Below are 19,595 nucleotides of genomic sequence, written 5' to 3' on the forward strand. Positions count from 1 at the left end.
CTGTCATTCATCCTTTGGGGCACTCCTCTGCTTTCGTGCATGTTGCGAGAAAAGACATTTCAGGATGTGAATTGTATACATTTCTCTGACGTTAAATATATCTTTGAAACCTTGAAACCTTTTACTCTGGAAAAAAAAAGACTTTTTCAGTCTTCGTTTTATCTCGTTTGCTGGTCGGCGCACATATTTCATCTTTTACCCTTCTTATAACTTCTTTAGCTGCGTTTGTATTTCCATTTCAAAAGCTTCCTAAGAGTTCCTTTACGCTAATCTACCGAGCAAGGCATGGGTTAATACTCAACATGCAGTCCAAGGGAGCTTTCCCCGAGTAGGCTGGGGCACAAACTGCTCTAAAGAGCCAGCTGGTAGACAATCACCATATTCTTCCCTTGAGATACAACACTAACCGCATTTTCCTAATCGCCCTGTATATTGAAGCCCACATTACAATTGTGTCATTACCTTTTATACATGCATTTCCGAGCTCACTTTGCAATCTAAGCCACACATATTGTCTAGTATTTTCAGGTCCATATATGATTCCAACGTTTTTTTTTTAAATACCCTTGCAGTTTCCTAACTCCACCTATAAAGTCGCAAACAACTTCCTCGACGGTGCGAAAGTGCCAATAATAAGATCTGTAGAGAGATGTTGAGTATCTTCGTGTAGTATTCCCTAAACGTCAGCTTACAGATTCTGTTGATCGCAAATTCAGTGTTAGCATTCATTCCGAGAGGGTTACAGTGTAATAAGGAAGGATGTAATGCTGAGGATTTATGGATCATTGGTCATACCACATTAAGTGTATTGCTAGGAGTGGTGAACACCATATGGAGAATAGAGTGCGCTGGCGTTTGCGAGGGTGAGAAGGAGGAGTCACACGAATGCTATCGGAAATGAAAGGCTTAATGTCACTGAAGCTTTGCATGGGTCTTGTCCTGTTTGACAATGAACTGCAATCTCACAGAATATTCAAAGGTCGAGATGGAGTGGACAAGACTGCCAAATCTAAGAATAGTAGGGCGCCCCATTAGACTAGAGATGATGAAGCATTTCTTCAGCCAGAGGGTGGTGAATCCAAGGAATTCATTGCCATAGATAGACATCGAGCTCGTGTTCTTGCTGACATTTAAAGTAAAGGTTGTTTATCTCTTAGGTTAACAAAGGTATCAAAGTTTACAAGTCGAATGGAGATGAGAGAGATATTAGATCAGGCATTATTAACTGTTTGACAGAGCCAATTGGCCGAAAGGCCCCAAACTTCTATATCTTGTGGTTTTATGGGCAACAGGTTAGATGTCATTTCTTCTACCTTATTTGCTTGCGAGATTTTATTGACGGTAACATTTCGAAGCTGTTTGAAGTGGTGAATAAAGACAGATTGAAGCAAGCACAACTTTGTTCAATTGAGAGCTCAAGGATGAATCCAGAGCTTCATAATCATAGCAGATTGACTATAATTCACCATTAGAGCCGTGGCAGTCGTCACACGATTCCATCTCGCTCAAACGGCGGTGTGAGCAGAGGGTATTATGACTTTCAACGCTGGAGATCTCCCCAAACCTTTGTCAGCGTGAGCAGACACATATTACCGTGCCTCTCTTTCATCTACCACCCCTGACATAGACACAGCTCACTAGCCAATTCTGAGCCTTTGTCCACTTATTTGCTACTTGCGTCACAGAGTGTGAAGAAGACAATGCATTAAGGTGAAGAGATGGACGCCCAGAGACACTGTTCACTGTTAGCTCAGCACCATACGTACGCGTTGCCCCTGGAAAGCATATGTTCACCGTAACAGTAAGTGTTGTGTACTTCTCTCACGGGAGTTGACTTGTCCTGTGAACAGACAGTTCGCTGTCCCTGCATATTGGTAGACTCTGACTGAGGGTTAGGAGGCTTTGGGCATCGTATGACAGCGCCTCCAGTATGGCGACACCTGAGGTATTCCGTCAGCTCATCCTCAGAGTGTACTGACCATATTGCGTGTAACATCCCCCCTGACAAACGGCGAGGAGAGAAAGTTCTATGCCCCGTGAGTCAATGACTGCACAACAGACTCAACTATACCCCTCGGTGCGTGACCTACCCAATGCATAAAGATACGAAGAAGAAGGATTTGTTGAATTTTGCATTCTGTTCAGTGAGCGTGTGGTTCAAGTCGTTTGCCTGGGTCCTGATTGTCCCTCGAATCCTCCTGGCGAACACGTCCATTGTCGGGAAACGAGTTATAAATGTCTGAAAGATACAAACACTGTAGAAATTAAATCTGGAAAATTTCGATACACACCCCTCTATCCACTCTGCACTGCTATTCAGTCAGGTGTCAGGTAATATCTGAGATTCCCTCCCGAGTTTGCTCACACACGCCCCACTCTCCTGCCCGTCGACACAGCCCCTTGCAGTCTCCTCCGCATCCTGGGACATTCCAGATGAAACTTGTTTTCACCTGTATCCCGACCCCCCCCCCCCTCCCTAAAGCGCCTACCATCCTGGTTCACTGCATCCACTGACCCTAGTGTGGCCTCAGATTCTGATTCAGATACATTTATTCAACAACCACTGCCTGGTCTTTGTGAATCATGTCTGATGTGTACTCAAAAAATTCCAACCAAAATGTCAGGACGAATTTCTCCTTCAGAAACTTTGCTGAATTTGGCGTACTTTATCGTTTGTATTGAAGTACACCAAAAAATCTCTCCATTAATAATGAACACCAAAAGTATCGTGGGGCGCAGAATTCCCCACGTCCTGGAGAGCATTGATCATACTCTGGTGCTGAGCATCATACTTGTACCATATAGCCTACTGTATAATATGGGACTACTTTATGTCGTAGTAACACGTTATTGAGCATGTGCTATTAGGCGCGTATTGACATGTATATATGTGTTTAGTTCGGGTTCCGGAAGTAAAATCCCCTGTTGTCATAGCTCCAGTCTCTCGTGTTTTTATTAATGATATTGTTGTGTAAACGGTCACATACACAACAATACTTACGCCAGGTTTCCTCCCCTCTGGAACATGTCCCTAGCTTCAATAGCTGAAACGTAGACAAGGACGTAACAATCATCCCGTTGTGCAGACCTCCTGATCTAGTTCCCGACCACATGTCACCCTCAGCCTGCGGGTCAGACACAATATAAAGTTCGGTCAGGTTCCAACTGGTACTCACTTCTGGGCTCGTTGGTGTTGGAGGGTTTTCCCAAAGTTCTTCGGGAACCATCAAATACATTGTAATCTCTCCATCTCCGGCGAATGAAATGAGAAAATGTCCAGTGCTTTTGATTCGCAATCCTGCGGGTGATGAAGAAATGTGTAAAGATTTATGCGTTTTACGAGAAACTCGAACTAGAGTTTCAATATAAAGCGATAGAACATTATAGCACAGTCTCGTCAACCTGTCCAAAGATGTTATGATGACATTATGACCTACTTTAAGATAAACCTAACTCTCCACTTCCTGACAGATCTCCGCTTTATCTATCATTCTTGTGCTTCTCTAATGATCTCGTTAAAAGGCCCTATTAGGTCTGCTTCTGCCACGACGTCTGACAATGAAGACCAACACACCGTAGACCTTCTGAACAACTAGGGTAAGGTCTGTAGCAGGTTTGAAGAACCTATGGATGTAAATCGCAAGATCCCTCTGGAACATATCACTTTGCACTTTTCTGACTGTATTTCCACATGTCTACAAAACGTCCTGTCATCTACAAGCCGATAAACACAAACTCCAGTCCCTCATCCAACTCATTTACAAGCACAGACTCACAGAGGTGTACAGAAGAGAAACAAGGACTTTCAGCTTAGCTAGTCCAAGGTGAAACATATAAACTGCTATTGTACGTGGCCTATTAGCTGATTCTACAGAGCTATATCAGGAGGCATTTCTCTTAGATCGGCGGCGGTTATTTAAAAAGGGAGTTTTGAGTCCGTTTGTACCATTTCATGTGACCTATCAGTGGCGTCAACAGAACTCTGCGAACTAAATAAAAGGACAGAGGAGGTAAGCGCTGCTCTCAGTGCTGGATCGGTCATTTGATAGAGTAGGTCAGTGGGAAGCGCAGAAGCGACAGGCTTTGGCTCAAAGGAGGTTTCGCCGAGGAAGAGGTGTCGGCTCTGTGTAAAGCGTCTGTTAAGGTTTCCTTTATATCTGTATTCCCCTCTCTTCTTATCACATTTAAGTAGCTGTGGTGTGTTCTTCGTGCCGGAAGCTGGAGCCTTGGTAAACCCAATGTCTCTTCGGGAACTACATCTGCGTGAAGTGCACCCAACTGCAGCTCCTTGAAGACCGTGTTCGGAATCTGGAGCATAACTGGATGATCATCGGCTCCTACGGGAGAGTGAAGATATAATTGATCAACGTTACAGGTAAGTAGTCACCCCAAAGGTGCAGGAGGCGAATGGCTGGGTGACCATCAGAAGAAATGGAAATTGGCAATTGGAGCAGAGGTCCACGATGTCCCCCTCAAAAGCAGGTACACTGCTTTGGATACTTCTGTGAGGGATGACCTTCCGGGGGAATGCCACGTCGACTGGTTACAGGCACTGAACATGGGACCGCGGTGCCGAAGAGAAAGAGGGAGAAAAGGAACGGTGGAGATAGGGGAAACGATAGTGAGGGGAACAAACAGGAAATTCTGTGGACGTAAACGGGACACCGGGATGGTATTTTTCCTTTCAGGTGCCAAAGTCAGGAATGTCTGAGATCGTGTCCACAACATTTTGGAGACAGAGGGGGAATCAGCCAGATGTCTTGGTACATACTGGTATCAATGACGTAAGAAGCAAAAGCAAAGAGGTCCTGAAAGCAAAATTTTAAAAGATAGGTGGAACGCTGTGAAGCAGGATCTTTCGGATAGTAATCCTGGATTGTCATTGTGCCCCGCGCCAGTGAAGGTAAAAACAGAATGACTTGGCAGAAAAACAATGCTTGGCCGAGGGTCTTCAGCGGGGGGTGGAGGGGGGTGTGGGTCAGGGGTACAGGACTTCAGGATCAGTTATTTGGATGATACCGATCTCTTCTGGGGGAGGTATGACCTTTTCAAAAGTAACAGGTTGCACCTGAATCCGAGGGGGACAAATATTCTCGCGGGCAGGTTTGTCAGAGCTGTTGGGGAGGGTTTAAACTAATTTGGCAGCGGGTGCGATTCGGAGTGAAGGAACTAAGGATGGGAAGGAAGGTAAAAGTGTAAAGGTAGCGTACAGTCAAATTATCAGGAAGGGTAGACAGGTGATGCGACTTAGTTGCAATCCACAGACTGAGTATCAAATCATTAGGGATGCAGAATCAGAAAGGATAGCAAATACGGTATTTAAGGTGTTGTATTTAAATGCACATAGTAAAATAAATAACGTGGATGATCTTGTTGCAATATTACAATTTCCAAGTTATGATGTACCGGACATCATTGAATCGTGGCTGAAGGATGGTTGTAGTTCGGAGCTGTATGTCTAAGTATATCGAAAGGATAAGAAGCTAGGGAGAGGGGATGGTGTGGCTCTACTGGTAAAGAAATGTCATCAAAGCAGTGGAAATGTGACTTTAGATCAGAAGATGTTGAATACTTGTGGACTGAGTTAAGAAACAGCAAGGGTAAAGGGACTTTGCTGGCAGTTATATACACACCTCCCAACAGTGGCTGTGAGGTGGACCACAGCTTACAACAGGAAATAGAAAAAGCGATTCAAAAGGGCAATGTTATGGTAGTCTTGAGAGATTTTAACATGCAGGTCGATTGGGATAATCAGATTGGTAATGGATCGCAAGAGAGTGAGTTTGCTGAATGTCTAAGAAGTGGGTTTTTAGAACAGTTTGTCGTTGAGCTTACTAGGGCATCACCTATACTGGACGGTCTTATCTCATGAACCAAAGGCGATCCGGGAGCCTAAGGTGAAAAGAAGCCGTAGGAACCAGTGATCACATTATGATGGAGTTCAACTGAAATTTGCTAGGGAGAAAATAAAGTGTGATGTAGCAGTATTTCAGTGAAGTAGAGAAAATCACAGTGATACGACAGAAGATTTGGCCAAAGTTAATTCGAAGACAACACTCACAACACGCTGGAGGAACTCAGCAGGTCGGGCAGCATACGTGGAAATGATCAGTCAACGTTTCGGGCCGGAATCCTTCATCAGGACTGAAGAGGGAAGGGGCAGAACCCCTATAAAGAAGGTGGGGGGAGGGTGGGAAGGAGAAGGCTGGTAGGTTCCAGGTGAAAAACCAGTAAGGGGAAATTTAAAGGGGTGGGGGAGAGGAAGCAGGGAAGTGATAGGCAGGAAAGGTGAAGAAGGAATAGGGGAAAACACAATGGGTATTAGAAGGAGGCGGAGCCAAGAGGGAGGTGATAGGCAGCTGGAGGAGGGGGCAGAGTGACAGAGGGATAGAAGAAGGGGGAGTAGGGGAATTACCGGAATTTGGAGAATTCTATGTTGATACCAAGGGGCTGGAGACTAGCTGGACGGTACATGAGGTGTTGCTCTTCCAGCCTGAGTTTAGCCTCATCATGGCAGAAGAGGAGGCCATGTATGGACATATCTGAATGGGAGTGGGAAGCAGAGTTGAAGTGGGTGGCCACTGGGAGATCCTGTCTTGTGGCGGACGGAGCGGAGGTGCTTGACGAAGCGGTCCCCCAATCTGTGTCGGGTTTCACCGATGTAGAGGAGGCCGTACCGGGAGCACCGGATGCAATAGATGAGCCCAACAGACTCACAAGTGAAGTGTTTCCTCACGTGGAAGGACTGTTTGGCGCCCTCAATGGTGGCAAGAGAGGAGCTGTAGGGACTTCTGTAGCACTTGCGTTTACAGGGATAAATGCCAGACGGGAAATCCGTGGGGAGGGACGTGTGGACCAGGGATTCGCGGAGGGACCGATCCCTGCGGAAAGCGGAGAGGGGTGGAGAGGGAAAGATGTGCTTAGTGGTGGGGGGAGATGCTGGCAGGGATGTCAGCAGAGCAGCAATGACATGGGTTTCTGGGGGGGGTGAAATGAGGGACGTGCAGGACATGTATATTACAGAAATGAAGAAATACGCAAATGGTAAAATAGTACAACCATGGCTGATAAGGGAAATCAAAGCTATTGTCAAAGCAAAAGAAAGGGTATACAACAAAGCAAAACTCAGTGTGAAGGTAGAGGACTGAGAAGTTATTAAATACTTATAGAGAGAAACATAAATCATTAGAAGGAAAAAAGACGAAATATGAAAGCAAGCTAGCAAATAATATCAAATCACAAGATCACAAGACAAAGGAACAGGAGTAGACCATTCGGCCCATCGAGTCTGCTCCGCAGCTCCCCCATGAGCTAAACTATTCACCCATCTAGTTCCAATTTCCGGCTTTATCCCCGTATCTCTTGATACCCTGACTAATTAGATACCTGTCAATCTCCTCCTTAAACGCCCTCAATGATCGGGCCTCCACAGCTGTATATGGCAACGGATTCGACAAATCCACGACCCTCTGACTAAAAAAAAATAAAAAAAATCTCCTCATCTCTGTTTTAAATGGGTACCCTATAATTCTTAGACTATGGTCTCTTGTCCTGGACTCACCCAATAAGCGAAACAACCTTTCCACATCTACTGTGTCCAACCCTTTCAACATTCGAAATGTTTCTATGAGATCTCCTCTCATTCGTCTATACTCTAATAATACAATCTAAGAGCCGACAAACGCTCCTCATATTTTAGCTCCCGCATTCCAGGAATTATCTTCGTAGTAAAAGGATAGTAAAAGTTTCTTCAAGTATGTTAAAATTAGAAGAGAAATATGAGTCGATATAGGACTGCTAAAATGAGGCAGAAGAAATTATAGCGGGTGATCAGGAGATGGATGATGAACTAAATGAGCATTTTGCGGCTGCCTTCAGAGTAGAAGGCACTAGCAGTATGCTTGATGTTGTAGTGTGTGAAGGAAGAGAAGTGGGTGCAGTTGCTGTTACAAAAGAGAAGGTGCTCAAAACACTGAGAAATCTGCAGGTGCATAAGTCACATGGACCAGAGGAACTGCACCCTAGGGCTCTGAAAGAGGTAGCGTTATAGATTGTGGTTGTATTAAAAATTATCTTTCAAAAAATTGTTGGACTCTGGCATGGTGCCAGAGTACTGGAAATATCAAATGTTATTTCAATCTGCAAGCAAGGAAGAAGCAGAAGAACGGAAGTTATAACCTGGCCTGAGTGGTTGGGAAGATGTTAGAGTCCTTTGTTAAAGATGAGGTGATGGAGTACTTGGTGACACAGGACAAGATAGTGTAAAGTCAGCATGGCTTCCTTCAGGGAAGGAAGACCGATTGATGTCCTTTGAGAAATTAGTAACTAAATACTCTCTCTCTCTCATATTCACATTTTTGAAATATCTTCAGTTCAAACATTTCTTACAAGAATATTTAAGAAAATTTCCATATATACAAGACTCTGACCTGTTAGACATTATTTTAAAAATGAACCCTTTAGTGAAAGGTTTAATTGGGAAAATTTATAATTTACTATTACAACAGGATAACTATGCTTTACTTAAGATTAAGCAAGATTGGGAAAGAGAGCTTAACATGACCTTGATAACAAAGGATTGATTGCGAATTTTGAAGCTGGTTAACTCTTCTTCGATGTGTGCTAGTTATTCTCTAATTCAATTTAAAATTGTACATCGTTATTATTTGACAAAGGAGAAATTGTCTAAAATATTTCCTAATGTAAATAGTCAGTGTGATACAAGTAGGATGGGTAAAAGGGATACAGTGGGTGTCGTATATTTGGACTTTAGATGACCTTTGACAAGATGCACACCTGAGGCTGATAAACAAGTTGAGAAACCATGGCATTACAGGACAGTTTCTAACATGGCTGGAGAATTGGCTGATCGGTAGGAGGCAGCGCATGGGAATAAACGGATCATTTTCTGATTGGTTGCCAGAGAATAATGGTGTCCCGCAGGTGTCGGTGTTGGGACCGTTCTTTTTAATGCTGTATATAAATGATGTTGATGATGAAATAGATGGCTTTGTTGCCAAGTTTGCAGATGATACGAAGATTGGTGGAGAGGCAGGAGGTGTTGTGGGAACAGGTAGAATGCAGAAGGCCTCAGAATGATGAGCAGAATGGGCAAGAAATTTGGATACGAAATAAAATGTTGGAAAATGCATGGTCATGCACTTCATTAGCAGAAATAAATGTGTGGACTGTTTTTTTAAACGGGAGAAAATCCACGAATTTGAGATGCAGAGGAACCTGGGAGTCCATCAGCAGAACAACTTGAAGGTTAACTTACATGTTGAGTTGGTGCTGAGGAAGGTGAATGCCATGTTAGCATTAATTTCAAAAGGCTAGAATACAAGCATTAGAATGTGATGCTGAGTCCTTAGAAGGCACGGGCGAGGTTTCACCTTGAGTATTGTGAACTGGTTTGGACCCCTCATCTTAGAACGGACGTCCTAGCATTGGAGAGGGTCCAGAGGAGTTTCACAAGGATGACTCTAGGAATAAAAGAGTTATCATATAAGGAATGTTTGATGGCTCGGTTCCTGTACTCGGTGTAATTCAGAAGGGTGAAGGGTGATGTCATTAAAACTTTAGAATAATGAAAGGCCTCGACAGATTAGATGTGGAAAGGATGTTTCCCATGTTGGGAGGGTTTAGGCCAACAGGGCTCAGCCACAGGATAGAGGGGTGGCCTTTCAAAACAGAGCTCATTCCACACTAGAGTGAAGATGTTACGGATCATGTTTCCATTAAACTTTTGCGATTGCACCCTCAACTCATGATCTCAATTGATAACACAACCGGACCGAGGTTAGAACTACTGCGGAGAGAGTGGAGAGAAGGGCGTTCTGGGGCAGCCGGTTACAAGTGGAGAACAAAATGTCTCGCCAGCAGACGGCGTCAAAAACATCTAAATCAGGCAGAAGAACAGAGTGAAGTGCCCAGGAACTGGAGAAGGTTTGACGACGGAAGAAAGGCTGATACTTGCGGGCTGCAGAGCCGCACAAAGCTGCACATTAGGTTTCACCAATTGCTTATACAACTTCATCATTACATTCCATCCCCTGTTCTCAATACTTTGGTTTATGAAGGCCAATGTTACAAATCTTTCTTTCCGACACTATTAACCTGTGACACCACTTTCAATGAATTATGGACCGTGTTAACAGATCCAGCAGTGCCGTACTGCTCACTGTGTAAGATTTTCGGTGGTTAGTCCTAATGATGTGGAAAGGGTGCTTCTCATGATAGAATTGTCTCGGACAAGAAGCAACAGCCTGAGGATAGAGGAACGCTCTTTCAAAATAGCGATGCAGAGAAACTTTTTTAGCCAAAGGGTGATGAACTTGTGGAATTTGATGCGACATGCAGCGGTGGAGGCCATTGTGTTCGGTGGGTTTAAGGCAGAGATTGATAGGATCTTGATTGGACATGGCATCAATTTTTACGGTAAGAAGCCGGGAACTGGATTGAGGAGGGGAAAATAAAGGATCAGCCATGACTGAATAGAGGAGCAGATACAATGGGACAGATGGCCTAATTCTGTTGCTGTCTTCTGGTGTTATGGTCTTACGCTGTGGGCATACTGGATCATGCCAGAAAGAAGATGACAGCTGAGAGCTAAACGTCCAAGGATACAGATTGCATCCAAAGGACAGACAGGAAGGCAGAGGGGACAGCGATTTTCTGCACGTAGAGTGAAAGAAGTAACATAAGGTCGGAAAGTGTTGAATCATTGTACATAGAACTCAGCAAATGCAAAGAAGAAAATACCTGATGGGAGCTGTACAAATTCACAACCAGTCGTAAGGATGTGGTCTACTAACTACAAGGAAAGAAAGAAAAGACATGCTAAAAAGGCACTGTTACAACAGCAATGGGGGATTTTGAATATGCAGATATACTGTGAAAATAAGGTTGGGGCAGCATTCCAAGAGCGACCATTTCTGGAATGCTTAATGGACAACTTATTGGAGCATCTCATAGTTGAGTCCACTTGGGGGATAAGTTATTCTGAACTGGGTGCTATGGAATGAACACGATTTGATTGGATAACTTAAGGGAAACGAGCCCTGATGAGAAAGTATAATAATTTTATCCGGAAATTTGAGACAGTGAAGCTGAAGTCAGATGTATCAGTATTATAGTGGAGTGAAGGGAATTACAGAGGCATGAGAGGAAACTTGGCCAGATTTGATTGGAAAGGATGACGGCAGAGTAGTAATGGATGGAAATCTGGAAGGAATTCTGAAGACAAAGGATATATATATATCCTAAACGGTAAAAAAAAAAAAATTCTAAATGCAAGGTAACACAAACGTGGCTAATAAAAGAAGACAACGCCAACATAAAATTCAAAGAGAGGGCATATAATAAAGCAAAACTTACTGGGAAGTTAGATTGAGAATCTTGCAAACACCAAGAGAAAGACAATTACATATAGATGAATACAGTGCGAAAGAGGCGAGAGTGGATATCGGATCGATGGAAAACGATGCTGGAGAGGTATTAAAGGGAACATGGAAATGGCGGGCAAACGGAAGAATTATTTTGCATCAGTATTTCACTGTGGAAGACAATAGCTTTTTTGTGCAAGTTCCAGCTGTCGGGTGTTATGAGATGTTACCATTGACAGAGAGAAGGGTTTGGGGAAGCTGAAAAGGCTGACGGTAGATGAATCGCCAAGATCAGATGGTGTATACCCTAGGGTTCGGAAAAAGGTGGCTGTCGAGATTAGTTTTGATATTAGAAGGATCACTGGAGATTGGAATGTTTATAGAAGACTCTGAGTACTTGAAGGCACATAGTAAAATACGCCGCTATCACAGAATAATTTCCTCAAGGGGAAATCTTGCCTCACAAACCTGTTGGGATATTTCGAACATAACATAAGAAATAGGAGCAGAAGTCGGTCTCAGACCCGTCGAGCCTGACCCGCTGTTCAATAAGATCAAGGCTGATCTGGCCTTGGACTCAACTTCACCGAACCGCCTTTTCCCCGTAACCCTTATTTCCCCTAATATGCCAAAATCTATCCAAACTTGCTTTAAAAAATATTTCCCAGGTAGTCTCAACTCCACCATTGTACTAAGAATTTCACAGATTCTCCATTTTCTGAGAAAAAAAAAATCCTCCTCATCCTGTCCTAAATTAACCCGCACGAATTTTTAGGCTATTTCCCTCAGTACTGGTCTCACCTATCAGTTAAAACATCCGTCCTGTCTCTTTCTTACAGAGGCTTATCTTATATGCCTTCATAATTCCTGCTAGTACAGTCCCAAGCGACTCAATCTCGCTTCTTAGTGTAACACACTCATCTTTGCTTTCAACCTGTTGAAAATCCACTGCTTGGTCTCCAAAGCCAATACATCCCTCCTCACGTCAGGAGACCAGAACTGCACACAGTACTCCAGCTGCCGCTTCACCAGTACCCTGTACAGTTGCAGTATAACCTCCCTGCTCTTAGTTTCAATCCCTCCAGCAATGAAGGTCAACATCTCTTTTGCCTTCTTGATAGCCTTCTGCACCTGCAAATCGGCATTTTCTGATTCATGCCCAATCACTCCCAAGTCACTGTGTACAGCAGCATGGTGCAATTTTTATTTACCTTTTAAATAATAACCCGTTGTTCCATTTTTCCTTCCAAATTGAATGACCCCGTATTTACTAACTTTGTAGTCCACCAGCCAGACCCTTACCACTCACTGAATCCATCTATATCGTTCTGCAGACACTCCGTATCTTCTACACAATTTGCTTTACACTCAGTTTAGTATCATCAACAAATCTAGACACACTACACTCGTTCCCCTCTTCCAGAACAGTTGCGGGCTCAGCACCAACCCTTACGGAAAACCGCAAACAGCAAATTGCCAACCTCAGTAACACCTATGCATCCTGACTCTCTGCTTCTCTGAATTAATCAATCCTCTCTCCATGCTAATACATCACGCCAGACTCTATGCATCCCTATCTCATGTATGTATTTTATGCTGCAGCATATCAAACACCTTCAGGAACTCCGAGTAAATAAAGTCCATCTGTTCCCGTCTATCCACAGGGCTTATTTATCCTCAAATAACTCTTGGGGTCCGAGTCCACGGAACACTCAAACCTGCTGCACAGGTTGACTCTGTGGTCAAGAAATCATTCCGGTGCATTGACCTTCATCAACCATGGGGTAGAGTTTAGGTACTGGGAGGTAAAGTTGCAGCTATATAGGACCCTGGTCAGACCCGACTCGGAATACTGTGCTCAGTTCTGGTCGCCTCACTATAGAAACAGCGTGCAAACCACAGAAAGGGTTCAGGCAACATTTACAAGGATGTTTCCTGGATTGGGGCGCAGGCCTTATGCGAATAGGTTGAGTGAACTCGGCCTTTTTCCCTTGCAGCGACGGAGGATGATACGTGACCTGATACAGGTCACCTCTGCCCAGGGAAGCAACTGAGGCTTCTTCACTAAATATATTTAAGATACAGTTAGATAGATTTTTACATAGTAAGGGAATTAAGGGTTATGAGGAAAAGGCAGGTAGATGGGGCTGAGTTTACGGACAGATTAGCCCTGGTCTTATTGAATGGCGTGACAGGCTCGATGGGCCGTATAACCTACTCCTTTTCCTATTTCTTCTGTTCTTATGTTCCAGAGGTGTATAAGATGATGAGAGGCATTGGTCGTGTAGATCGTTAGAGGCGTTTTTCCAGGGTTGAAATGGCAAGCATGAGAGGGCACACTTTTAAGGTGCTTGGAAAAAGGTACACAGGAGAGATCAGGGATACGTTTTTTTTTCTGTAGAGAGTAGTGAGTGCGTGGAATGGGCTGCCAGCGACGGTGCTGCTGGCTGATGCGATACGGTCTTTTAAGAGACTCCTGGATAGATATATGGAGCTCAGAAGAATAGAGGACCACGGCCAGCCGTAGATAATTTTTAAGTTAAGGATATGTTGGGCACAGCTTTGTCGGCCTGTATTGTGTTGTACGTTTTTTTTTTAATGTTTCTAACTGCAGTAGGCTTGTGTAGCGGGACCTGGCTTTGCTGAATTCATAAAGCGTCTGTCTAATGGCTCCATTTATTTTTAGATGTCTCGCTATTTCTTCTTTAACGATAGCGTCATGCTGCCTTTATCCTTAAGCAATAGCTACCTGCCTTTTGCCTACGTCCTTTTTTGAACAGTGGCCTGACATTCGCTGTCTTCCAATTCGACGGGACCTGTCCAGTTTCCAGAAATTTTGGTAAAATACCATCAAATCCTCTGTCATTTCATTCAGTACCCTGGGATCCAATCCGTCAGGACCTCGGCACAACCTCTTTCTTGCTAACCATTGTACTGATGTCCTTACCTCCTATCGTATCCGTATCATATCTCTTTGGCATGTTAGAGGTGCCCTCCACCGTGAAGAGAGACAGAGACATAGTCATTCAAAGCTGCGGGCATTTCCTAGTTATCTGACATCAATACATCAATTTCCACTTCCTATCATTCAGAGAGCCTCCGTTCAATTTAGCTACTCTTTTCCGCTTTATAAAAAGACAAAAAATACACCTTTTCTCTCCTTTTTTGTGCAAGAAAACCATCAAGGATGCATTTTGTGATATCCTCCTCAGGACTGCTTTACCACATCATTCGCTCAATCTATGTGCAAGTTAAAGACCCCCGTGATATACATTCGTACATGTCTCACATATTTCTCTGTTTACTTTTCTGCCACAGAAATGTTATTATTTGGTGACCGATTGAAAAGCCCATTAGTATTTTTTTTTCGTTTCCCAGATGGATTTGACATTCCGCTCCTCAATTCTTGTATCGTTTCTTATTATGGCCGTGATCTAATTTTTAATTAAGAGCGCTACCCCACCTCGCTTACTTTCCCCCTTATCCTTTCGTATTAGGTGATATTCTTAGATATTTAATTCCCTATCCTCTTCACCTTGCAACTAATTCTCTGTAATATCTCCTTCCGTCTCCAATACTGGTGCCAATTTGCCATGAGAGGGTGACTTAATTGAAACCTATCGAATGTTGATACTGTTGAGGTGGAGAGAGAACGTTTCTTTTGCAGGGTGAGTCTCCGACCAGACGGCTCAGCTTCGGAATAGAGGGGGATCCTTTTATACCGGAGATGAGCAGGTGTCTCATTTCCGAGAGAGTGGTTCATCTGTGGAACCGTTTTCCACTGGCAGTTGTGGAGGGCTGTAATTCTGTCAGTATCAGGTGGATGGCCAGATTTTTAACCGGTCGGGGCAGGAATGGATGCAGGGAGTAGACACAAGACTCGGGCTGAGAGGAACATTAGGACACCCATAATGAAATGGGAGCAAAATTGACGGCCCAAATGGCCGAATTTGTTCATATATCTGATGGTCTTATGGTATAACAGTGCGACATTTCCTGTGGGCGTTCTGTGTGCTGGTACTGAGGCTCTGGACTGATGGTTTTCACGGCGTGCGGGGTTCACTTTGTACTAAGGGTAGAGGAAGATTTGTCATACAAGTGCGCAGCTGAGAATATGGTGCAAGGGCTTCAGGCTCTTGGGTCATTGGGATCCGACCTGGGGAGATATGACTTGTATAAAAGTGACGAGTTAGTCATACCGCAGGGGGGAAACAATATTCTCGCAGGCCTGATTGATGGACCTGCTCGGGAGGGTTTAAGCTAATTTGGCAGCGTATGGGAACTTCAGTGAACTGACCCACAATAGGACGGACGTTAAAAAAAAGACAGTGTGCATTCAGACTGTCAGGAAGAGCAGCAGATGATAAAAAAAAGGCAGCCAGCAGGGTAAGTGTCGGTGCGTTAGGAATGCACAATTAGAAACGATGGCAAGTACAGCACTTACAGTATATATCAGTACACGGAGTAGAAGAAATAAGGCAGATGATATTGTTGCATGCTTGCTGATTGCCAGGTATGATACCGTGGCCATCACCGAATCATGTCAGAAGGTTGTTTGTAGTTGAGAGTTGAAATTTCAAGGTTAGACATTGTGTTGGACGGATAGAAAGATAGACAGAGGGCCTGGTGTGGCTCTGCTGGTAAAGAGGGTATTAAATCAGTAGAAAAATATGACATGGGATTGGAAAATACGGAATCCTTACGGGTTGAGCGAAAAAATTCCAGAGTAGACGGAACATGATGGAAGTTATATGCAGGCCTCCCAAAAGCAGCTGGGATGTCGACGGCAGATTACGGTAAGAAAAAGAAAAATCCTGTAAAAAGTTTAATGTTATGACAGCCGTGGGAGATTTTAACATGCAGGACGATTCGGAAAATCAGATTGGAAATGAAATTCAACAGAGTGGGTTTGTTGAATACTGCAAGATGTCGTTTTTAGGGCAGTTTGCCTTAAACTACTAGGGGATCAGCATTTCTGAATTAAGTGTTATGTATTGACGGGAAGGCGATTCGGGAGCTGAAGGTGAAAGACCTCTGAGGAGGCAGTGATCAGAATATGAATGAGTTGAACTTGAAATTTGATAGAGTGAATGTAAATCTGATGTAGCATTGTTTCACGTGTTCTGTGCTTACCAATTGTGTTGTGAAAAATATACAACAGCGCCTCTTTCCACTCAGATGGTTGAAGATGTTTGGTATGAGCCCCCAGATCATATGGATTGGCTGCAGGGGCACAACAGAGAGGATCCTGACTGACGGCATCACTGCCTGGCATGGGAACTGTACTTCCCTCAATCAAAGAACTCTTCAGAGTGGCGCGGGCAGCCCAGCGGATCTGTAGTTGTGAACTTCCCAGTGTTCAGGACATTTACAAAGACAGGTGTGTAAAGGAGGATCATTGGGGACCTAAACCCAACTACAGACTGTCCCAGCTGCTACCATCCAGGAAAATGTAACACAGCAAAAAGGAAAGTTCCAGCAGGACCCGAGACAGCTTATTTCACCGGGTCATGTGCCATGAGACTGATTAATTCAGGCTGATACAATTGTATTTCAATGTTATATTGGCTGTCTTCTTGCACATAATATTGATTAAAAGTTACTATAAATTACATATTGCAGATTTAGACGGAGACGTAACGTAACTATTCTTAGACCTCATTTATATGAAGAACGTAAGGAATGAAGTAATTTCAATTCAGTTCAGTGCAGCAAAGGAATTTACAGTGGTATGAGAGAGGAGTTGACCAATGCAAATTGGAACGAGATGCTGGTAGGGAAGACAGTAGAGCATCAACGGCCTGAGTTTCTGGGAAAATAAGAAATATGCAAGATAGGATTATTCGAATAAACAAAACAGTTACTCAAATGCCGAAATGCTACAACGATGGCTGACGAATGAAGTCAAAGCTCATGTAAAAGCCAGAGAACATAAAACAAAGCAAAAATTAGCGGGAAGATAGGGGACAGGGAAGCTTTTAGTAACCTAGAGATAGCGCCTGAATGAATCATTAGGAGGGAAAAGGTGAATTATGAAAGCATGCGAGCAAGCAATATCAAAGTGGATAGTAAAAGCATTTTCAAGTATTACAAAAGTGTTGAGCGTGTATACAGACATCGAGAAAATGAGCCCAAGAAAATAATAACTGACGAAAAGGAGATGGCAGAAAACTATATGAGTATTTTGCATTAATCTTCACTGTGGAAGACACCAGCACAATGCCAGGTGCTGAATGGTGTGGAGGAAAATAACTGAGTAGTTCTTGTTGCAGGAATGTGCTCAGAAAGCCGAATGACCTAAGTGTACGTGTTACCCAGGCCAGATGGATAGAACCTAGGGTCTAAAAGCGGTAGAGTTGGGGTTTGTTAGTGCATTGGTAATGATCGGTAAAACGAGGTTGAACTCTGGTACTGTGCCAGATGACCGTAAAGTTGCAAATGTTCCCCCACTCTTTCAGAAAGAATGAAGACAGCTGAAAGGCAATTGTAGAACATTTAGTCTGATCTCTGTGGTTGGAAAGATGTTGGAGTCAATGGTTAATCATCAGGCTGTCGTGTCCCTGGTGCAAAGTCAGCATAGTTACTTTATGGGTCAATCTTGCCTGACGAACCTTGTGGAATTCCTTGAGGAGATAATAATTAAGAGAGATGAAGCGGTTACCGGGGATGTTGTATATTCGTCTTTCAGGAGGCTTTTGGCAAGGTGCCACACATGTGGGTGCTTAGCAAATTAAGAGACTCTGGTATTACTGGAAGGTTACTGGCATGGTTAGAACATTGGGTTATTAGCAAGAGGCAGCGAGTGAGAACAAAAAAAAAGGTCCTTCTCTATTTGGATGCCACTGACTAGTGGTGATCCGCGACGCTTGGAATTTCGGCCCATCCTTTTTATAGTGTGTTTTAATGATGGAATATAGATGACTTTATCGGCAAGTTTACAGACAATACGAAAATCGATGATGGAGCTGGTAGTTCTGAGGCAACAGGAAGAGTGCAGAATGACATAGACAGATTATGAGAATGGTCCAGAAAGTAGCAAATGAAATACACGTAGAGAAATACATAGAAACATAGAGAATAGGTGCAGGAGTAGGCCATTCGGCCCTTCGAGCCTGCACCGCCATTCAGTGTAATAATGGCTGATCATCCAACTCAGAACCCTGTATAAGCCTTCCATCCATACCCCCGATCCCTTTAGCCACAAGGGCCATATCTAACTCCCTCTTAAATATAGCCAATGAACTGGCCTCAACTGTTTCCTGTGGCAGAGAATTCCACAGATTCACCACTCTCTGTATGAAGAAGTTTTTCCTAATCTCGGTCCTAAAAGGCTTCCCCTCTATCCTCAAACTGTGGCCCCTCGTTCTGGAAAATACGCTTTGATAGTAGAAATAAATGTACAGACTATTTTCTAAACGGGGAGAAAATCCAAACATCTGAGCTGCAAAGGGAATTGGAAGTCTTGGGCTGAACTACTTAAAATTACCGTGCAGTTTGAGTCCAGGATGAAGAAGGGAAATGCAATGTTAGGATTGATTTCTAGAGTTCCAGAATGCAAGAGAAGTGAAGTGATCCTGATGCTTTATAAGGCTTTGGTGTTGGCTCACTTTGAGTATTGTGAACAGGTTCAGGCTCCTCGTCCAACAAAAGACATGCTACCTTAGGGGCGGTTTCAGAAAAGGCTCACAATTATGATTCTGGAAATATTCTGGGAAGGGCTATCATACAGTACAGGGTGGCATGCAAAAGTTTGAGCACCCCTGGTCAAAATTTATTTCACTGTGAGTAGCTATGCGAGTAAAGATGATCGAATTTCCAAAAGGCAAGAAGTTAAAGATGACATATTTCTTTCATATGTTAAGCAAGATTACATTTTTTTTTATTATTTCCATCGTTTACAGTTTCAAAATAACAACAAAGGAAAAGGGACCCAAGCAAAAGTTTGGGCACTCTGCATGGTCAGTAATTAGTAACACCCCCTTTAGCAAGTATTACAGCCTGTAAACGCTTTCTGTAGTCAGCTAAGAGTCTTTCAATCCTTGTTTGGAGGACTTTCGCACATTCTTCTTTGCAAAAGGCTTCCAGTTCTGTGAGATTCTTGGGCTGTCTTGCATGCACTGCTCTTTTGAGGTCTATCCACAGATTTTCGATGATGCTTATGTCGGGGCACTGTGAGGGCCATAGCAAAACCTTCAGCTTACGCTTCTTGAG

At 43.6% G+C, this 19,595-nt stretch overlaps 1 protein-coding gene across 5 annotated transcripts in view; it reads right to left on the minus strand.

The window, feature by feature from the left end:
- The window catches only part of LOC134342030 (uncharacterized), a 96,256-nt gene that overhangs the window by 47,943 nt on the left and 28,718 nt on the right, over nucleotides 1–19,595 (minus strand). For all 5 annotated transcript variants that reach the window (XM_063039969.1, XM_063039967.1, XM_063039966.1 and 2 more), the window contains exons 5-6: nucleotides 3,177–3,298; nucleotides 2,091–2,239 (exon numbers count right to left, since the gene is read on the minus strand). In XM_063039969.1, coding sequence (XP_062896039.1) covers nucleotides 2,091–2,239; nucleotides 3,177–3,298 — 271 coding nt within the window. The remainder of the gene's footprint in view (nucleotides 1–2,090; nucleotides 2,240–3,176; nucleotides 3,299–19,595) is intronic.

This window comes from Mobula hypostoma, unplaced genomic scaffold (assembly GCF_963921235.1).
Source record: "Mobula hypostoma unplaced genomic scaffold, sMobHyp1.1 scaffold_79, whole genome shotgun sequence".
NCBI lineage: Eukaryota > Metazoa > Chordata > Chondrichthyes > Myliobatiformes > Myliobatidae > Mobula > Mobula hypostoma.